The 18739-nt window shown below is 42.6% G+C and overlaps 1 protein-coding gene across 4 annotated transcripts in view; it reads right to left on the bottom strand.

The window, feature by feature from the left end:
• Positions 1-18739, bottom strand: part of SYT16 (synaptotagmin 16) — a 105063-nt gene that overhangs the window by 37446 nt on the left and 48878 nt on the right. For 3 of the 4 annotated variants that reach the window (XM_077265609.1, XM_077265600.1, XM_077265618.1), the window contains exons 2-3: positions 10013-10192; positions 6448-7011 (exon numbers count right to left, since the gene is read on the bottom strand). In XM_077265609.1, the coding sequence (XP_077121724.1) occupies positions 6448-6949 (502 nt within the window). In that variant the 5' untranslated portion in view covers positions 6950-7011; positions 10013-10192. The remainder of the gene's footprint in view (positions 1-6447; positions 7012-10012; positions 10193-18739) is intronic. The other variant, XM_077265627.1, reaches the window with a different exon arrangement.

Raw genomic sequence — 18739 nt, 5'->3', positions numbered from 1 at the left:
TTATCACCCACTCCTGGTTTTGGATTACAAATGCTGATATTAAATACAGACCAAATACTGCCAGTTTTAGGACAGCCTTGGTTTGTAGAGCAAAAAGATAGGAGACACGGTCAACTCAACCAAAACTAAAGTTTATTAATGAGAAATATTATAAAGTTTATTAATGAGAAATATTATTATCATTGTAGAAAATTACTGGTACAGATATAATTACAACAGGACATTTACACTACATTGTCCTGCCATGAGACACGTCCAATATCTGAATCAAAAAAGGACGCAAATTGGTCCCGCATGTGGCCAACTGCTGCAGTTGACCGCAGCGGGTGATGCTGGAAATCGGGCAGTGGGTGTGCAACTGGTTCATCCAGTTCAATGTTGGGTTGCTCCTTAACCATTATATAATTATGCAGCACCACACAGGCTTTGACCACCTCGTCGACTGTTTCCACTTTTAGATTTATGGCTGATGCAAGAATGCGCCATTTAGAGACCAGAATGCCAAAGGTACACTCTACTGTTCTTCGGGCCCTGGTCAGTCTGTAGTTAAAGATCCTTCTAGTGTGGTTCAAGTCCCGACTGGAATAGGGCTCCAGTAGGTTTTCACACATCTGAAAGGCCTCATGCCCAACCATAACAAATGGCATCGGAGGTCCTTGAGTGTTGGGAAGAGGTTGTGGCGGGCGAAAATTGAAATTTTTTCCATACACACGGCGGCCCATATCCGAGTTCTTGAAAGTCTGGGAATCGTTGCCACGGCCAAAAGCTCCAATATCCACGGCGATGAAGCGACAGTTCGCATCGGCTATTGCCATGAGCACAACAGAAAAATATTTTTTGTAATTGAAGTACTCCAATCCTGTTCTGGCTGGTTTGATAATGCGAATGTGCTTTCCATCCACCGCTCCTAAACAGTTGGGGAAATCACACACACTCCAGAATTTCTCCGCAATTTCTAGCCACATGTCCAAGGTGGGTAGGGGTATAAACTCTTCCCGGAGTACATTCCACAAAGCCCGGCAGGTGTCCGCAACTATTCCGGACAGGGTGGATATTCCAAGCCGGTATTGGAAGTGGAGGGATGATAAACTCTCTCCGGTGGCCAGAAATCTGTAAGAAAAACAAACACAAAAACCATTACAATCTATTCTTTTTATGGTGTGGTTACGCTAAAGAAAGAAAGGAAAATACCCAAAAAATACATGTCAGAAAACAGTAAATTTGGACTATCATTGGTTTAGATTTGGAACGTACCTTAATGTAACCAGCAGACGTTCCTCGGGTGGAATCGCTTTACGGAGCTGGGTGTCCTGTCGCCGTATGGCTCCTTGGACACGAGACAGCAAATCCAGGAATGAGTCTTGCGACATTCGTGTGTATTCCTGGAATTTCTCCGGGTTGGCATTAAGCTCGGCATACAGCATGTGATAGGCTCCACGGCTCTCACGTAGTTCGATAATGGGGTGCCTCCAAAAACGCCTACGTTGTCTCCTTCTCCATCTTTGGCGATTTCTGTCTTGCTCCCAAGCGAAAGCACAGGCAAGAAACAGTTTGAAGCTGAAATCCAGGTTGAAATAAAAGCTCTCCATGAGAAGATCTATCATGACACAGGATACAGTAGCAAACTGTTAAATTTTCAGTAGCCCTAGGGTCTATATATAGAGAGCCCATAATACACGCCCTCTGTAGTCCCATTGGCGGTGTCTGGTTATCTTGATTTTTCTCTTGTGAAATTTCTCATCATGCGCACCAAAAACGCAAACGCAGGAAAAAAACGCATGTAAACGCTTACAAACGCGGCGTTTTTTTAACCGCATGCGTCAAAAAAACGCCATGTTTGTACGCGTTTACATGCGTTTTTTCCACCACTTGCGGATGCGTTTTAAATGCTGCGGATTTAGATGCAAATGTGAAACTAGCCTAAGAGGAGAATCAAAAAAATGAGAGCACAACATCACAATCAGAGGGCCATCAATCATGCATACCAGTTGCTGAATTTGCTTTTTAACTGTTTCCTTATCTGTGAAGCCCCCGCAAATAATAAGGTTTCAGTATTCAGAATTTCTTTACTAGTTACAATTCACATTATATCAGTATTATTTGCTAGTGCCGCAGCATTAAGCACATATATTACATAGTTATATCTTGTTTTTTAGATATTGTGGAAGAAGTATTCTTCAATGCATATACTTCTATATTCGTTAATGTGTCAATTTAAAATAACTTTTCAGACAGTGACCATTTAAAGGGCCACTGTCACCCCCTCCAGCCGTTATAAACTAAAAGAGCCACCTTGTGCAGCAGTAATGCTGCATTCTAACAAGGTGGCTCTTTTAGTTTTAGGTGCATGTATTACCAAAATAAAGGGTTTTATATTTTCGCCAAAATACCTTTCTTTAGCCATGGAGGCAGGTCCTCACCCCCCTGCTTGTAACGCCACATTGCCGTCATTCAAATGTTCAGGGGTGCCGGGCACCGCCCCCATCGCTCTGTTTACCCATGAAATCCGGCGCCTGCGCCGTGTATCGCTGTTTGGTGCAGGCGCAGAGAGATCTGGCCGTCTGACGTCACAGCCAGGCTTGCAGACTGCGCCTGTGCGGCCGCCCTGCTTGTGAATCCCAGCCCCGCACTCTGCATAATGCATAACACACTGCGGGGCTGGGATTACCAAGGTGGGTGGCCGCTGACTGTGACGTCAGACGGCCAGAGCTCACTGCGCCTGCACCAAACAGCGATACACAGCGCAGGCGCCGGATTTCATGGGTAAACAGCGCTGAGGGGGCGGTGCCCGGCACCCCTGAACATTTGAGTGACGGCAATGTGGTGTTACAAGCAGGGGGGTGAGGACCTGCCTCCCTGGCTAAAGAAAGGTATTTTGGCGAAAATATAAAACCCTTTATTTCGGTAATACATGCACCTAAAACTAAAAGAGCCACCTTGTTAGAATGCAGCATTACTGCTGCACAAGCTGGCTCTTTTAGTTTATAACGGCTGGAGGGGGTGACAGTGGCCCTTTAAGTACATGAGTAAAAACACTATTTCTGGTCATTATATGACTTGTATTCTCCACTTGTCATAAATGTTCCCCTATGCATAAATGTTCCCCTATGCAGGCTGTAGCTCTAATTTTTAGTTCTTCCTGAGCTAGCGGGTAGAGACTAGCTGTTACAATCAGCCATTATGGATTCCTGCTCTCCTGTCTCTGTAGCGGAAGACAGAAAGACAGCAGCAGCATGAAGAACACCATACAACAATACTGAGCGGTGTACCTGTGAATCCAGCTTCGGAGCATGCTAAAACCATTGCTTGAAGCTCAGTGGTTTTCACTGCTCCCCCAACCCACCTCTTTTCTCCATAAAGTATAATAGAAGGAGTAACCTGACACCTCAGTGATCTGGCAGCCTGTCTTGCTCTGACCAAGACTTTAGCTGGTATCAGAGAGGATGTCGAGTGCAGGAGGTGGAGTTAGGGAGAGAAGTGGTTTCATAAGTGCAGAAAAAAAGCAGATTTTTCTGATAAAGATATATTGTAAAGTCTCTTATATTGCCTATGACCGTTTTAAGTTTATCTACAAATCGACTGGTATTAAATATTACAGGAGATGTGTGGGTTTTAGACATTTTATCCTATTTCTAATTCTTTCTATCAAGTATATTATGGGGTCATAACAAAATTAAAAAAGTACACTTTTAAAGAGATTTCATTAAAAAAATTCAGTTGTTTTGTGTATAGAGCTCCTATGCAGACTTCTGTGTCTCCATGGATACAGACTACAAACAAACCCAGTGTAGTCTGATCCCACAGTCCTCCTGCTACTGATTGGTAGGTTTTTGTAGAGGACAGATGGAAAACAATATGACTAGAAGACCAGACTATACAAGATTTGTAATAGGTGATATATATTGTCGAAGTCCCAATTATAGTATACTCACATTAGTGTACACCACCAAAAAATACAATCAAATTGTTAGGGAAGGAAAAAAGACTGTGAAAATGTGAATAAAATATAAGTTTCATTGTTATATGACGTGCGTTCCGCCATTATTGTTGGCTTCTTCTAGGGGCCTAGAAGAAGCCAACAATAATGGCGAAACACTTGTCATATGGCAACAAAAATGACATTTTATTCACATTCTCACAATCTTTTCCCTTCCTTAATAATTTAATTATACAAAGTTTGTATTCTGTAACCATTGAAATACATAGGTCTGCATAAGAGCTGCATGCATACATGGTAGGATATTTTTTAGACAGTATGAATGACTGAGGAACTGATTCATTTCTGTAACTGCTATATAGAGAACAAACTCGAAGATCTAAACTGAAAAACAAAATCCCCATTTCGATCAATTAGAGCGAATATACCAGTCCGGAAAGTCATCTTTTGAGAGCGCCAGTTGTACCATATAATCTGGCCGGGTGAATAGGATCTATTTTTTCTGTTACGTCGCCATTGACAACCGTGTCTGCAATAAGAATCCAGAAGTGCTTCCATGGAAACAAAAAGCTTTCAACATATCATTCCATTCGTGGCAACTTATCTTACAGGCAGCCATTGTAAATAATGGAAAGTGGGTCAGTGAGTATGAAAGGTTTGTGGACAGAGCGGTCTATTAATCCACAGGAAATATGATTATTCTGTAAGGCAAAATATTATATGCAATGTAACCAGGAGAATATACATCTCTCATTAGATAATGGCCAATTATGCCTCTTCAACTAGCAACAGCAGGGAGATAAAATGGCTAAATATTATCCAATCCAAAATAAATGATTTTTACAAGGAAACTCTAGTGAAAACTCTATTGTAATTATTTATATGAGACTATTGGAGCGTGTTGAAAATTGTAGTTTACTCAATTGCTGGACATTTAAAGTTTTAAAGCAGATCAGTCACTAAGTCAGCAGATTTCACAATTGCAACTACAAATATTAATTAATAGATATATTAGACCTGAGGGGGCCGGTGTAGTTACTTTGAAAACTCATGTTAAATGGCTGCATAATCCTTTTTGAAAGTTTAAACTTAATCTCGTTCCACCTCACCTGATTAACAGCTTCTTAGTGTCCCTTTTCTCTGCTCCTGCTAAACCTCTGCCCACCTAGTCTGATTGACAGCTTCTCACTGTCCCTTCCCCTGCTGCTGATGAACCTGTGTCCACATAGCCTGATTTCAGCTACACAGTGTCACTTCTACCTGCTTCTGCTGAATCTCCCTCAACCTAGCTGGGTTGATGGCTCCTCAATGTCCCTGTTGCCTGCTTCTACTGAATCTCCAGCCACCTAGCTGGGTTGATAGCTCCTCAATGTCCCTCCTGCCTGCTTCTACTGAATCTCCAGCCACCTAGCTGGGTTGATAGCTCCTCAATGTCCCTTCTGCCTGCTTTTGCTGAATCTCCATCCACCTAGCTGGGTTGACAGCTTCTCAATGTCCTCCCGGCCTTCTTACACTGAATCTCAAGCATCTAGCCCAAATGACAGCTTCTTGGTATACCTTTTTTCTGCTGCTGAACCTCTGCCTGATGACAGCTCCTCAGTGCTTCTTCTCTCCTCTGATGCTGATTCTTTGCCACCTAGCCCGATTGGCAGCTCTCCAGTGTCACTCCTCTCTGCTACTTCTGATTCTCCAACCACCTAGCCTTATTGTCAACTCCTCAATGTCCCTCCTCCGTGCTGAGATCTCACACTGCTTAGTAGAAGCTGCAGCTGAAAGTCTGTCTGGTTTGATGGGTGGAGAGACTGAATGTTCTTGGACTCATAAGCTAAAAGTGTATGAACCTATACACCATTGTGTGCCTCATGCCCAAGACCCCCACTAATCTGCAGGGCAATTCAGTCTCTGTCACTTATATCAGAGAATAAAGCATAGATGCCCTATAAGGAAATTTCTTACACATTTTGTAATTTATTCATTCCATTCTTCTTATTAAAAAATATTCCCTTTTAAACCATTAACTTAAGTTGCTTCTACTTTTTCTCAAAAAGCCTAGTGGATGGGTCAAAACATTCTATCATTCTGCTGTAGAATAGCATGGATTTACTACCAGCTTTACCAAATAGCTTGGAGCAGAATGAAATTAATCCATCCGTTTACAACTAGGAATCCTAAAATCCAGGGATCATTGGCTAGGAAACATTGGTCAGTTCATACATCTTAATTCTCTGAGATACATGCAGTTATATCAAGAAGGGTACCAAAGAATTGAAGCTATGAATAAAAATAGCAGATCCGTTTCCTGGCAATTATGGACTTTACAATGAAGCATTATTATGTGCTTTGAATCTGCAGCAGATAAACATTTTAGAGAGAATTATTTGTGACAAATTGCTTTCAGCGATGCATTAACTAGAACAATACATTTCATAACTTTCAAAGCAGACAACAAAGGTGTTAAAGATGTTGGGTAGAAGAAGAGTGACGAAGATCTTACCTGAGATGTTTCTTACCATTAATTGTTCCTACGGAACTAAAAGTTGGCGTTTCAAGGTCTCTCAAAAGAGTTTTTATTTCATTATTCACATATTCTTCATCTCCTGGGATTGAAGAGAGGGTCTCTAGCAGGAGGCTCTCCTCCTGGGTTGTAGGTGTTGACTTGGATGTCTCATAACGTGGTGCATCTTTGGAGACTTTCAATACTTCTGGACTGACTTGAAGTTCCTGTTCCAGGTTACTGGTGTCTTCTTCTTCAGACGTCCAGGACTCGGCATCTGAGTTGTGAACTAGTGGTGGGTTTTTACTCAAAAACTCTTCTTCAGGAAAGTCATCGAGGCTGGGATCATATTCATTTAGCTGTAAACGTTCATCCTTGATCGTTGGGGAGTTTGGTTTGGTTACATTTGTAGTTGGGTTGGTTGGGGCACCTGCGGTCAGGTGAACGGCTTCACACATGCGGGATATCCAAGAAGAAACCGGCTGGAAGAAATTCTGGCCAGCCATGTCTAAAACCATGACCAGAATTTGTTCATTGGGTTTTCAAGTCTTCTTGATCTCCACAATTTTAAATCCGTGAGCTACAGAATAAGCATTATTGAAATTAAGGTTCTTTCTGTCTTAGTAGTTATCTATCATCACATCCTGCCATAGTTTTCTTTTAGTATAAAAATATCATATGTTTGCAATTTATTACCTATCCTGGCCTTACTCTTTACCTTGTTTTTGTAGATTAGAGTAAAACTACAAAGGCGTTTTCATTTGATGGATTTAATCCCTTTTTATTTAAATGATTCTATGCTTACTTTTTCCTATATATTTTGTAAAGCCATCAGGATTTCTGGGAACACGGGGCAACCCATGGATCTCAAGATTGGGGTCCTGCGTAATGTCTCATCGACAATGAATAGGGAGCATTCAGGACCATTGCTTTTTTCAAAGCCTGTGCAACATCCGAGAAGAGCAGTGGCACTGAGCAGCGCTTACAATCTCTAATGGAAAGAGCTTGTAAGCACTGGGCATGTTCGGCCACTGCTGCTAGATTGCAGCAGTGGCCAGTTTTCTTGCCATTCTCGGGAACAGAGAGGATTTTTAACAACAAGTAAATTACAAAGTTATATTGTTTTACAAGCACATTATTTTACCCATGAAATAAAATGAGAATAACACTTTAAAGCCGGCCACGCACTGTCGGCCGAACGGTACTCCATCTGACAGCCGACTCTCCCATACACAGGAGTGATCGTTCTTCCGAGAGCTCTAGTGTTCTCTATAAAAAAGCTGCCGACATCTCCCCTGTCCATCAGTTGGCTGGTGCCCCATACACATTAGATTGTCGGCAAACCCATCAATATCAGCGGGTTCAGCAGACGTTAGTATGATGTGTATGGGGCCTTAAGAGCCTCATTCTCTAAATTAATAGGTGTCCCAGAAGTTGAACCCCCAGTGATCTGAGTAATCCTATGAGCAGTTCTTAGTTGGGCTAACCCCTTTAAAGGTAATAAGTCACTTCGAGAGGTGTCTGGTGGCTGCTTAATCCCCTCTCCCTATTGATACTACATGCACGCTCAAATGAACAGAGTGTGCATGCGTTTAAGAGGTCATAAGGAATAGCTGTGGGCCGACCACTCGGTACACTAAGTGCATTATCAGCCTTAGTATATAGGATCCCTGGGGAACAATCTAATGGGGGGGGAATGGGACAATTAGGGGCACTACCACAAAACATTTATTTATTTATTTATTTATTTTTTAAAAGAGGGATAAGAGATCCCACCCCGACGAGAACCAGAACCCTGCCCAGCACATAGTCAAGAATACAAAAAATAAAGGACAAGACTCACTGCCTCTTGACGAAAGGACATTATGATGAAATACTTAAGACGCCACGACAGGAAGACAGCATAGACCTCAAGAGCCCCAGAAGTTGGAAAGCAACTTACTACAAGTGACACAGATTGTTAGTGACATGTACGATTCAATGACACAAGGCAGACAGACGGCAAAGAAATTCCCTGGTTGTTAAATCTGACACTTGTACGAAAGCCTCAAGCAGAGAAAACTAGATGTCAAGGAGATATCGAAACGAGATTTGACAATACCTTTATTTGATGAGACGAATCGTACAACAATATCAATGCAAAATAAACCAGATTCCATGGATTATCTTTTACTGCTTCTTAAAGGAAATATGTCCCCAGTTGTTTGCCACTTAATCTGAGAACAGTAAAATGTAGGGGCATAGACTCTGATTCCAGTGATGTATCACTTACTGGGCTGCTTGCTGTAGTTTTGATAAAATAATGGTTTTATCAACAGGAGATTATAACTAGAAGACTAGCAAACTTGCTGTCAGGTAGTCCAGCCACGCCCCCACCACTGATTGGTAGCTTTTTGTGCACACTGTGAATAGGCAGAAAGCTGCCAATAAGTGAAGGGGGCGGGGTTAGGATGAGCTCAGCATTCAGAGAACTGCTAAATCTGCATTAGAGAAAACGGTGATTTCATAAAAATGAAAGCAAGCAGCCCAATAAGAGATACATCGCTGGAATCAGGGTCTCTGCCCTTACATCATGCTGGTTTCAGATGGGATAGCAAAAACCTGGTGACAGGTTCATTTTAAAGGGGTTGTATAGAATTAGAAAAACGTGGATATCCTTTTACAACAGCTCCCCACCTGTTCCCCAATGGGGCTCACAATATTTATACAATGTTACATAATATGTTGGTGCTATATAAGCAACAGGAATAAATAAATTACAGCACAGCCCCATTCACTTAAATGGAAGTGAGCTGCAAGGCCCGAAGTATCCCATAGCCAGATGTATTGCTATTTGGAAGGAAGACTAATTTATACACATACAGATAGATAGATAGATAGATAGATAGATAGATAGATAGATAGATAGATAGATAGATAGATAGATAGATATGGGATAGATACAATAGATAGATAGATAGATAGATAGATAGATAGATAGATAGATAGATAGATAGATAGATAGATAGATAGATAGATAGATAGATAGATATAATTAGCAACTATCCTGTGGAAAAGTGACGACTATCTGAGATAAAACAAACAACCCCTTTAATCTGAGTAGTGTTATTTGGTCAGTCATTGGCTAGCTTTGCTAAATCAATGCTATCATTAGATGTCGAATAACCTACACCAAAGTGACAGCCATACTCAATGGATTGGCGAGACCTCTTCCTAACGTAGTAGCCTACAAAAAGAGCAACTTATAATGCCATTTCCTTAAAGATAACCTAGATTCAATAAATGTGAGCCATATATTTTCCAATTAGAGTCATTATAAAATGGAGACTAAAAAGCCCTATGCACAGCATACACAAAGCACATATAGACGGTGTCCTACAGCTTGACTCACATATCAGAAAGCATGCAGAACACCAATGAGCTGGTGAGAACAAGGGGAACTTGTTAGTAGATCATTGTCACACACGATGTAACACTCTGACATTCGTTATCACATTGACCCCTCTTCTCCTTATAGGAGACAACATGGATAAGAACCCACTAAAGTTTCCATTCTTCAATACCAGCAATGCAAAACTTACCAAGTCCCTGGAGAACTCCAGATTTTTCTTTAGGTCGTTTTCTCCTTCCACGTTGGTCCAAACATGGAAAATCCCCTATTTTCTCAAAGCACAGCTTCTTATTTATAAGGAGGAAAAGAATGGCCAGGAGAACAATGAATATACCCACAGCAGATAGAAAACCAATGGCTTCCGGGGTGACTAGAAAACAAAAAAGAGTTGTTTATTAATGAGGGAGAAGAGTTGGGAGACAGGAAACTAATTATACCAAAATGTTGAGTAAAAAGTCACAATGATGGAGTCCTAAGGTGGCCTGTCTGCACCGGGGGGCCATTGTAGCCATTTAGCTGGGTCCATAATGAGCGCATGACCAGATTTCATCCAGCTATGACTTCTCAAAAAAGTGGGAACAGACTTATTTAATTTTAGCTTCCGATTTGGCATCACCTGGTCACAGTGGAACAGACTAGTTTTCATAAAGTATACTGACATGGCACGACGTTAGTAAGGTCAACGATCCTATACATTTTCCCATCAATCCAAAAGGTGACCTAAATAGCGGTTGCGATAACGATCACAAGACGTGTCCTATCTTTCTCCTTCCTAAAATTAGCATCTTAGCAAACTATCTTATATTTATGGCCAACCTATAGGCAACCGGATCATGGTGACCTTGAAAACGACCTACCTGGAAATTGACCTGCACTGTAGATATTAATTCTGCAGCGTACTAATTTGTGCTGAAAAAAAGCAAGAATTTGTTGCAAATTTTCTCCATGGACTTCAATGGAAAAATCAAACTCTGAAAATAAAGGCTATTATTGTGGATTTTGCTGCAGGTTATCTGTAGCTCTTGTTGACTTGTCCATCGCTAGTGGCCAGAGTGCAGAAACGGGCAAGGACCTGGCATGCATTACCATTGGAGTGGTCGAGAATTGAGAAAATTAATATGCCACTTTTTTATTGTAATCGATCCGCAATGACAATTCTGCTACCACTATGAATTTCCCTGCAGGTTTCTCCAGATTTTTGGAAAATTTGTAAAGCAAATTTTGCACATTTTAATGTTTTCTTGGGCATGACATGGTTCCATAGGACCTTAAAATGGCTTTACTGTAGTCTAGTATGGCCGCACTCAGAGGCTTTGCCCCATGCACGAGACACCACCAGATTGACCACCAACAAGTGATCATATCAAGTTACAGCAGCAGATCACATCTTCCAGAAACCAGAGGTGATAAACAGACTACATGTCAAAGTGGCCATCAACTGTCAATCGCTGTTGGCCTAAAGATGCTCATTCACATTTTCGGCCAAATCGAAAGTCCAATGTATATGGGGGCCTCCCGATTCACCCCGATATTGGGGGGAAAGAAGGATTTGAGCATTGGAATTCCAACATCTGATCCTTTTGTTCTACATGTAGATATGCTATCGACAGAGAAGTCTGGCAGTGACTCTCACAAAGAGCACATAGGAGCTCTTGGCTGGGTTGAGCTTGAGCGTTCCTGTGCTTGGTGGAAGAGCCCGGTCAATCGTTGTCCAACAACCTTCTAGATTTACAGGCTAGATTCAGAAATGTGTGGGGCATGAGCAGCTAAATCCTTCTCTTTTTGGACAAATGATCAGGCATATTAAAATTCAACATGCCCCATCCTTTTAACATTAACACAGGTTAAACAATCACCAATAGCCAGTGTAACTCCCTACCGAACTAGACTCGATGCAGGGTAGAGTTTGATGGGCACAGTTAAATGTTCACCCTAAATGATAACCATCCACAAAGACAGGGTACATGTAAAAGGGACGATGGTGCAGCAGGCCCACTAACCAACAAAAACTGACTATTGCGGGCTGCCTCTTTACATATCACCGACGTGTAATATGTAATTTAAGTTAACCAGTAAGTAAATCCTCCCGGGTCCTCAGCACTGGCCAATATCCACAGGTCAACACAGAACGTGTAGCGAAACCTTGTAGGCAAACAATCCAAAGATAACCGAGATCTCCCTCCTATAAACTGTGGGTGACAATTCAGACATGGTGAAAGCTGGATGTACTGCATGACCTCCAGATTTATAGAAAACGGGACAGCAAATAATTATATACTTCCCGAAAATATGTACAGGGGCATAACTATGGTTGCATTAACACCCACACGCTGGTGATTAGGGGGGGGGGGTCCGAAAGCTGCCTCCGGGAACAATAATAATAAAAGACCAGCGAGTGTTGGGTAGTCCTGCACCCAGTGTGCCTACAGATGCCTTAAGGGGAACCTATCAGCACGATTTTACTACTAGTGCATAAATAAAAATGATACCTGCCACATCGGACTACTACAAGGCAGGTCTCCTTTTTATTGGTGTACTAGAATCACTCCAGACACAGCACTGGTTTCAGCGGTAAAGTCATCCTGACGGGTTCTCCTTAGTGTAAAAAGGATACAACTGACATTAATGGGTCTTCAGGGGAAGGGGGCTAGCAAACACTTGCACTGTTAAAGGGATCATCTCGCCAAAGAGTTCGATGTGGGCAACTATGCTCTGCTAAAGTGTCAAGAATGTTCAATGGTGACGATTTCCCTTTAAATTCTGTATGCTTGGCACTTAAAGAGTTATTTGTCGGCAAAGAAGGTGGCGGTGAAATGAGCATACAGATTGCATCAGAATCTGGCTTCACCCTTATCCAATGACAAGTCACATGGGGATGTGTGTTTGCTTTGATTTTTAACACCTACAGCCCCTGCTATTCATTTATACCCGAGCTCTAAAATCACAAGTTACTTTAGTCACAATGTGCCATCGGTGCAGACGCAGCATTAAGAATCTATTATGGGACAAAATGCAAAAATACAGAATCCTTGAGATATTTTCTATCTATCTATCTATCTATCTATCTATCTATCTATCTATCTATCTATCTATCTATCTATCTATCTATCTATCTATCTATCGTTGTGTGAAAAAGAGTTAGCCCCCTTCCTGATTTCCTATTCTTTTGCATGTTTGTCACACTTGTACATGTTTCAGATCACCAATCAAATGTAAATATTAGACAGAGATAATACAAGTAAACACAAATTGCATTTTTCAAATGAAGGTTTTTATTATTAAGGGTAAAAGAAATCCAATCCAAGCTTTAGGTACAAGTCTGCAGACACTCTGTGACTGCAGACTTGTGAATCCTCACATTGTGCAATGTGCACACTGGCAGGAGTCACCAGTGCTGGGAGCAGGCAGGCACTTGACCCTAAGTATGCGATTTGCCAATTAGATGTCATGTGCCAACTAGACATGTGCTGTTTTGCTCAATTCCTGTCTATTGTGCAAAGCCTGACACGTCTAGTCAGGATGTGGCCAGAAGTATGCAAATTGCACGGGAGAATCCTGGCAGCGCGCACTGTGAGAATTCACAAGTCTGCAGTCACAACAAGACTGTAGACTTGAGCCCCAAGCCTGGACAACCCCTTAAATCCTTTGTTCTCTACAGGGATTCTGCAAGATTGATTGTTTTTGGATTATCCAGGAAATGCTGCAAAATGATAAAACCGTTCAGTGACTATTTTTCTGAATCTGGTGTTGTTTTAACAATCTGGTCTTGGGCATTGTGTCATATTATTATGTTGATTTATCTAACTGTGGAATTCAGATTTGGACAACCCCTTCCCCATGTTGGCTCCAAATGCCCTAATGAGCCATTTTGCAAGGGTCCCAAACAAGCCATAAGGCATCCCGTGCCTGCAGGTCTTCCTTTACTACTAGGTGGTGGCCGAATATTTGGTGCTCCATGCTCCACTCATATTGATGTTATACAATCCGCTGCAGTTTTTTCTGCCGTCTGCCTGTTTGTGCCCCCCCGAGTCAAATAATTGTCTCCGCATCCTCCCTTCATGCAAATGTTTAGTAGAAAATGACAAAATATTATGCCTTATTACCTTAATTAATTACACCTTCTATATGTGTGTGCAACAAGCTATTATTTTCCCACTGGTACAAAAGACATTTTTTCATTACCGGATTATAATGATTGTACATGTAAAGAGCTTAAAGGGAGGGGCCGCTGCGTAGGCAGAAGTTCTTACTTAAGGAAACCATACAGGGAAAGTAAGTCGGTGATTAGCAGCGAGGCTCGTTCAAATGTTCACACCCACTCGTACGCCCACGCGTTGTGCTACATTGTATCCATTCTATCGGAATAGCTGGGCACAGAGGCATCCAGAACCATCTGCAACGCGCAGCGCCATCACTAATTATCACGTATCAAAGTGACAAAATAATCACTTAGGTGGCAACTGAGGTCCCACAAAGCCCATTGTACCCAGAAACAGAAGGTTTGGAACGCTGTCATTTTTCCGTCGATGTGTAATATACATGGCACATTAATTTTTCAATCGCCAACGCAAGTTTTCAGTTATTATTCAAAGCACAGGTTCTTACACAACTTCAAATTGACTGACAATGCAGTAATGAAGTTACTAAAGTAGTTTGGATTTCTCAAAGAAGTTCTTGTCATCTTCATAGTTGGATATTGTCAGATAGTCCTTGTAAAAATAAGCACTTTTGCAATTTACTGCTTATTAAAATTTACAGCCTTTCTTGAGATATTAACACTTTTCTCTTGTTTACAGCTTGTTACCTAGGAAACTGACCACCGCTGCTGTGTGACTTGGAAGCGTTGTGCGGAAGCTGTCCAGGATTAGAGGCTAACCATGCGCTCCAGTTTTAAAACAGTGCTTACATGGTCAAAAGCAAAGCCCTAACAAGAGCACTGCGAATATTCTGCTGTCTGGCAGTGGTGGTCGGTCTCCAAGGCAATGAGCTGTAAACAAAAGAAAAGTGCTAATCTGTCTCATTTAAAATTGCTTGTAAATACAAACCTTTCAAAATTTTCAGCCGTACTTGAGATAATAACAGTTTTCTTTTGTTTACAACTTATTGCCCTGGAGACCGACCACCGCTGCTAGACAGCAGAATATACACAGTGCTTATTAGCTTTTTTCTTTGGCTCTTCAAAGCACTGTTTCGAAGCTGGAGGCCTCTGTTACCTCTTAATTCTGCCCAGCTTCATTGTAGGGCTCACAATCTAGACAGCTGCAGTGGCCGGTCTCCTAGGTAACAAGCTCTAAACATAAGAGAAGTGTTAATATCTCAAGAATGGCAGCAAATTTTTAATAAGCAGTAAATTGCAAGATTGCTTGCATTTACAAGGACTATCTGACAATATCCATCTATGGCAATGGGAATAACCCATTTAAGTGTTGCCTTTCTATTGCAGTATGCATAAAGACCTGGGTTCATGCATATGGCTGAGTTGTGCACAAAAAGTCTATATGGAAGTGCATGGAGGTTACATAGCAGCATGGCCTTCTGGCTCTGATGACTGCCATTAATAGTGAGACATTGTACCTGGAAACAATGCTTGTAAAAGAGATAACACATTCATGTATATGCCATCCATTGGAGTATAGCATTATTTCAACAACAACAAAAAAATCCGCTGGGCTACAGAGGTAAAGGCGCCATGCAGTAGAATGAGGGTCCTACTTTGATTTGTGACATGGCTGCATTATAGCTCCATTTAAACATGTTGTGTTTTATACAAAGCGATATGGAGGGGGCTGTCACCCGTGACATAGAGGAGCCAGAAGACCGCAGCATCTGATTTCTCCTACTCCTGCACTGATTAGAAGCACTTCACCTTCTTATTAAACGGTGCAAATTTTTGGGGGCAGTGCAGGGGCTAATCTGCTCTGTTGAGAGCTCCTGGAACATTTAGGCTCTCAGCTGTGCACTGTTAGCCACTCCCATCACCTATATAAACTAGGCCCTGGCTAGCACTCATTGTCAGAGAGAGATAGCTTATGCTGCGTGGCTGGAAATTGTTGTTGGGTTATTGTAGGAGAAGGCATTTGGTGGATTTATCTGTGACTGTTGCTAGGTTTTGAGTGTGTGATAATTCCCTTCCCTTCTCCTACTTTGGTTTTTACCCCATCCTCCACTCCCTGGTGCATTCCTCTGTTATATGTGTGAGTATATTTGTATGTTTGGTATTTTTCGTTATTCCTGTTCATATTACTTTGTTAGTCTGGTTGGTGTATTACGGTACACTACTACTCCCCTCTTCACTGGGTGGGGGAAGGGTACAGACTGAGGTAGGATTCAGGAGCTAAGGCAAGGTATGTGGCCCTGGCATCTTCACCATCAGAAGTAACCTGCAGAACAGGTCAAGCTAGGGCATCTCTAGCATTAGGGACAGGGAAGGAGCCCCTGGTCTTGACATGGGCTTTTTTGTCAAATTTTACATGGGCCCAAAAGAAAAAATGTGCCATGCTCCATTGTATGCCAAATTTACAATGGTATTCTCCCATAGAAGACTCGTAGAGTCCAGTGGAGGCGCAATATGAGCCTATGGCAGGATACAGTCACAGTAATATGGATTTACATAACACATGATTATTAGTGGAGACTATTGGATAATCTAAATGATGGAACTGATATAAATATGTATGTAATAGATATATATACTGTATATATATATATATATATATATATATATATATATATGGAGCGCCCCCCACACCGCCGCAGGGCCGAGGGGTACCCGGAGCCGGGCCTCTAGTTCTCAGTCTCGGGGTTGTCACGGTGGCTAGACCCGGTCCGTGGCCCTGTCCGTCAGTGGGGGACGTCCGGTGTAATAGGTGGTGGTGATGGTAGCGATGTAGCGGTGCAGTTGTGGGGTGCAGGTCGCGGTAAATAACGAGGACACCAGGTTGCAGTCTCTTTACCTCTTTACTGAAGCTCTCTGGGTCCTCAGTCCAGAATACGGTCCACCAGGCTGCGCAAGTCCGGCCGGTCCAATGGCACTTCCAGAGCTCTCCTTGCAGGTGGAAATCGGTGCCTTCCTTCTAGCGCTATGTGTTGCAGTCCTTCCCTGCTGTGCTTACGGAAAGTACCCCACAACTGTTGTGTCTGTTTCTCGTGTTCCCTCACAACACTTAATTCGCAATGATCTTCCTCGTCCCTCCAGATACTATGGTAGGAACGCACCCGTATGACGGGGAGGCTCGGAGATCTTCCGGGACTCTATCTGCGCCCCTCTCCTGTTGGTACCCCCCTTTGCCTTCCTGGATGATGCGTGAGACAGTCCGCCTAAAGCTAACTGCCCTGCCGTAGGTCTGAGGTATGGCTTGAAACTCTTTACCTCCTCGGCGTTCCGGCCACCGGTAGTGCGCCTCAGTAAGGTGCTGCCTCTTTCAGCACAACCCTCACTGGTATCTCCTTTCGCTTGACTTCGTTTCTCACTCAGCACAATCTATCTCGCTTCTTAGTCCTTTCTTGGGCACCGCCGCTATTCTGAGCAGGCACGGTCCCTTTACGTTCTTTCAATGCCAAGCCTCTGCCAGGATCCCACCCCTGGCAGAGACCCTACAGTCTCTCCCTTCACAACACCCTCTGCCACCAGGTGTTGCTCCATTCAATCCCGTCAGCGTTCTCCCTAACTTCCTGCCTGACCCCCGGTTTACCCACTATGGTGGGGAGTGGCCTAATGAATAGCACCCTTAGCTCCCCCCGGAGGCCCAGCTGTGAAATATATTGGTGACTGTGATACCTGCTCAGAGAACTCCTTCAGTGCCATCGAACGCACCATGGCTCCCCTTAGTGGCTGAGCCATGGTACTGCAACGACCAGGACTCTGGGGCGCTGCACTCCCCCCTGGTTAAACACAGTACTCCGGGACTGGGAAGAAAAACAACAATACAGGTTAGCAAAAAGACATACAATTTTGTTGAGTGCAAATAACAATAAGTATACTTAAGCAAGCTTCCCTTTATGGGAGGTGAGGACTCTTTTAACGTTACAAACATAATCAACATTATAAATTACAGAGTATAAATAACTTCTGTTACCCAACCGGGTATTCTACTTAGTGCAATTTTTGAAACAATAACTTAACGTTGCCTTTAAGAAACTCACACTCTTAGTCTATCAAAGGCCTTCCTATAATCACATTACAGGGCAAGGTAACTTCACATTCTCCTTCTTTTGAACCTGCAGGACCGCCTGTCCCTATGGCACCAGACCTACTGCCTCTCCTTTCTTTTACAGGACCGCCCTGTTCAGCCAGGGCCTACTGCCTTTCGCTACTATACACAGTATAGACATAACATTCCTTTCGTTTGAAGAACTCTGAGCCGACTCTACTTGGCTCCTTTAAGGACTCACTCTCTAACCCCTACGGGTTCACTCTCTGTCCTTAGTAACAAAGTAACTCTCAATGGGGACGCGGGGTTTACCTTCTATCCTCACCTTCATTATTACTTCTCTGACTCTCAACTATGCAGACCTCTACATCTACCCCAACGGGCTCTCTGCATCTTTTCTTTCTGCAAAACATTATTTAGATTTCACATTTCAACAAATTCAACACATATAACTTGGCATGTAAAACAGTTACATTTCTTTTCAAAGCTTCATTATCACATTACTGTTCTGCAACAGTATCACTTTCAAGTGCAATTCTTCACATCCCCTTTAAGAGGGGACCAAGTCTTTCTGAGGTAGCTCGTCTTCTCAGCCTACCAGTCCATGCAAAGGTTCCGGTATGGTATCTTCACAAAGTGTCTTTAACTAGGACCAATAGGAAAGGTTTCTTCGCAAAGTGTCTTTAACTAAAACCAGTAGAGAAGGGATCTTCGCAAAGTGTCTTTGACTAAAACCAGTAGGGAGCACCTTTAAGAAGGTGCAAACT

This window comes from Ranitomeya variabilis, chromosome 1 (genome assembly GCF_051348905.1).
Source record: "Ranitomeya variabilis isolate aRanVar5 chromosome 1, aRanVar5.hap1, whole genome shotgun sequence".
Taxonomy (NCBI): Eukaryota; Metazoa; Chordata; class Amphibia; order Anura; family Dendrobatidae; genus Ranitomeya; species Ranitomeya variabilis.
Note: the sequence above shows the minus strand (reverse complement) of the source record. Positions and strands in the feature narration are given on the sequence as shown.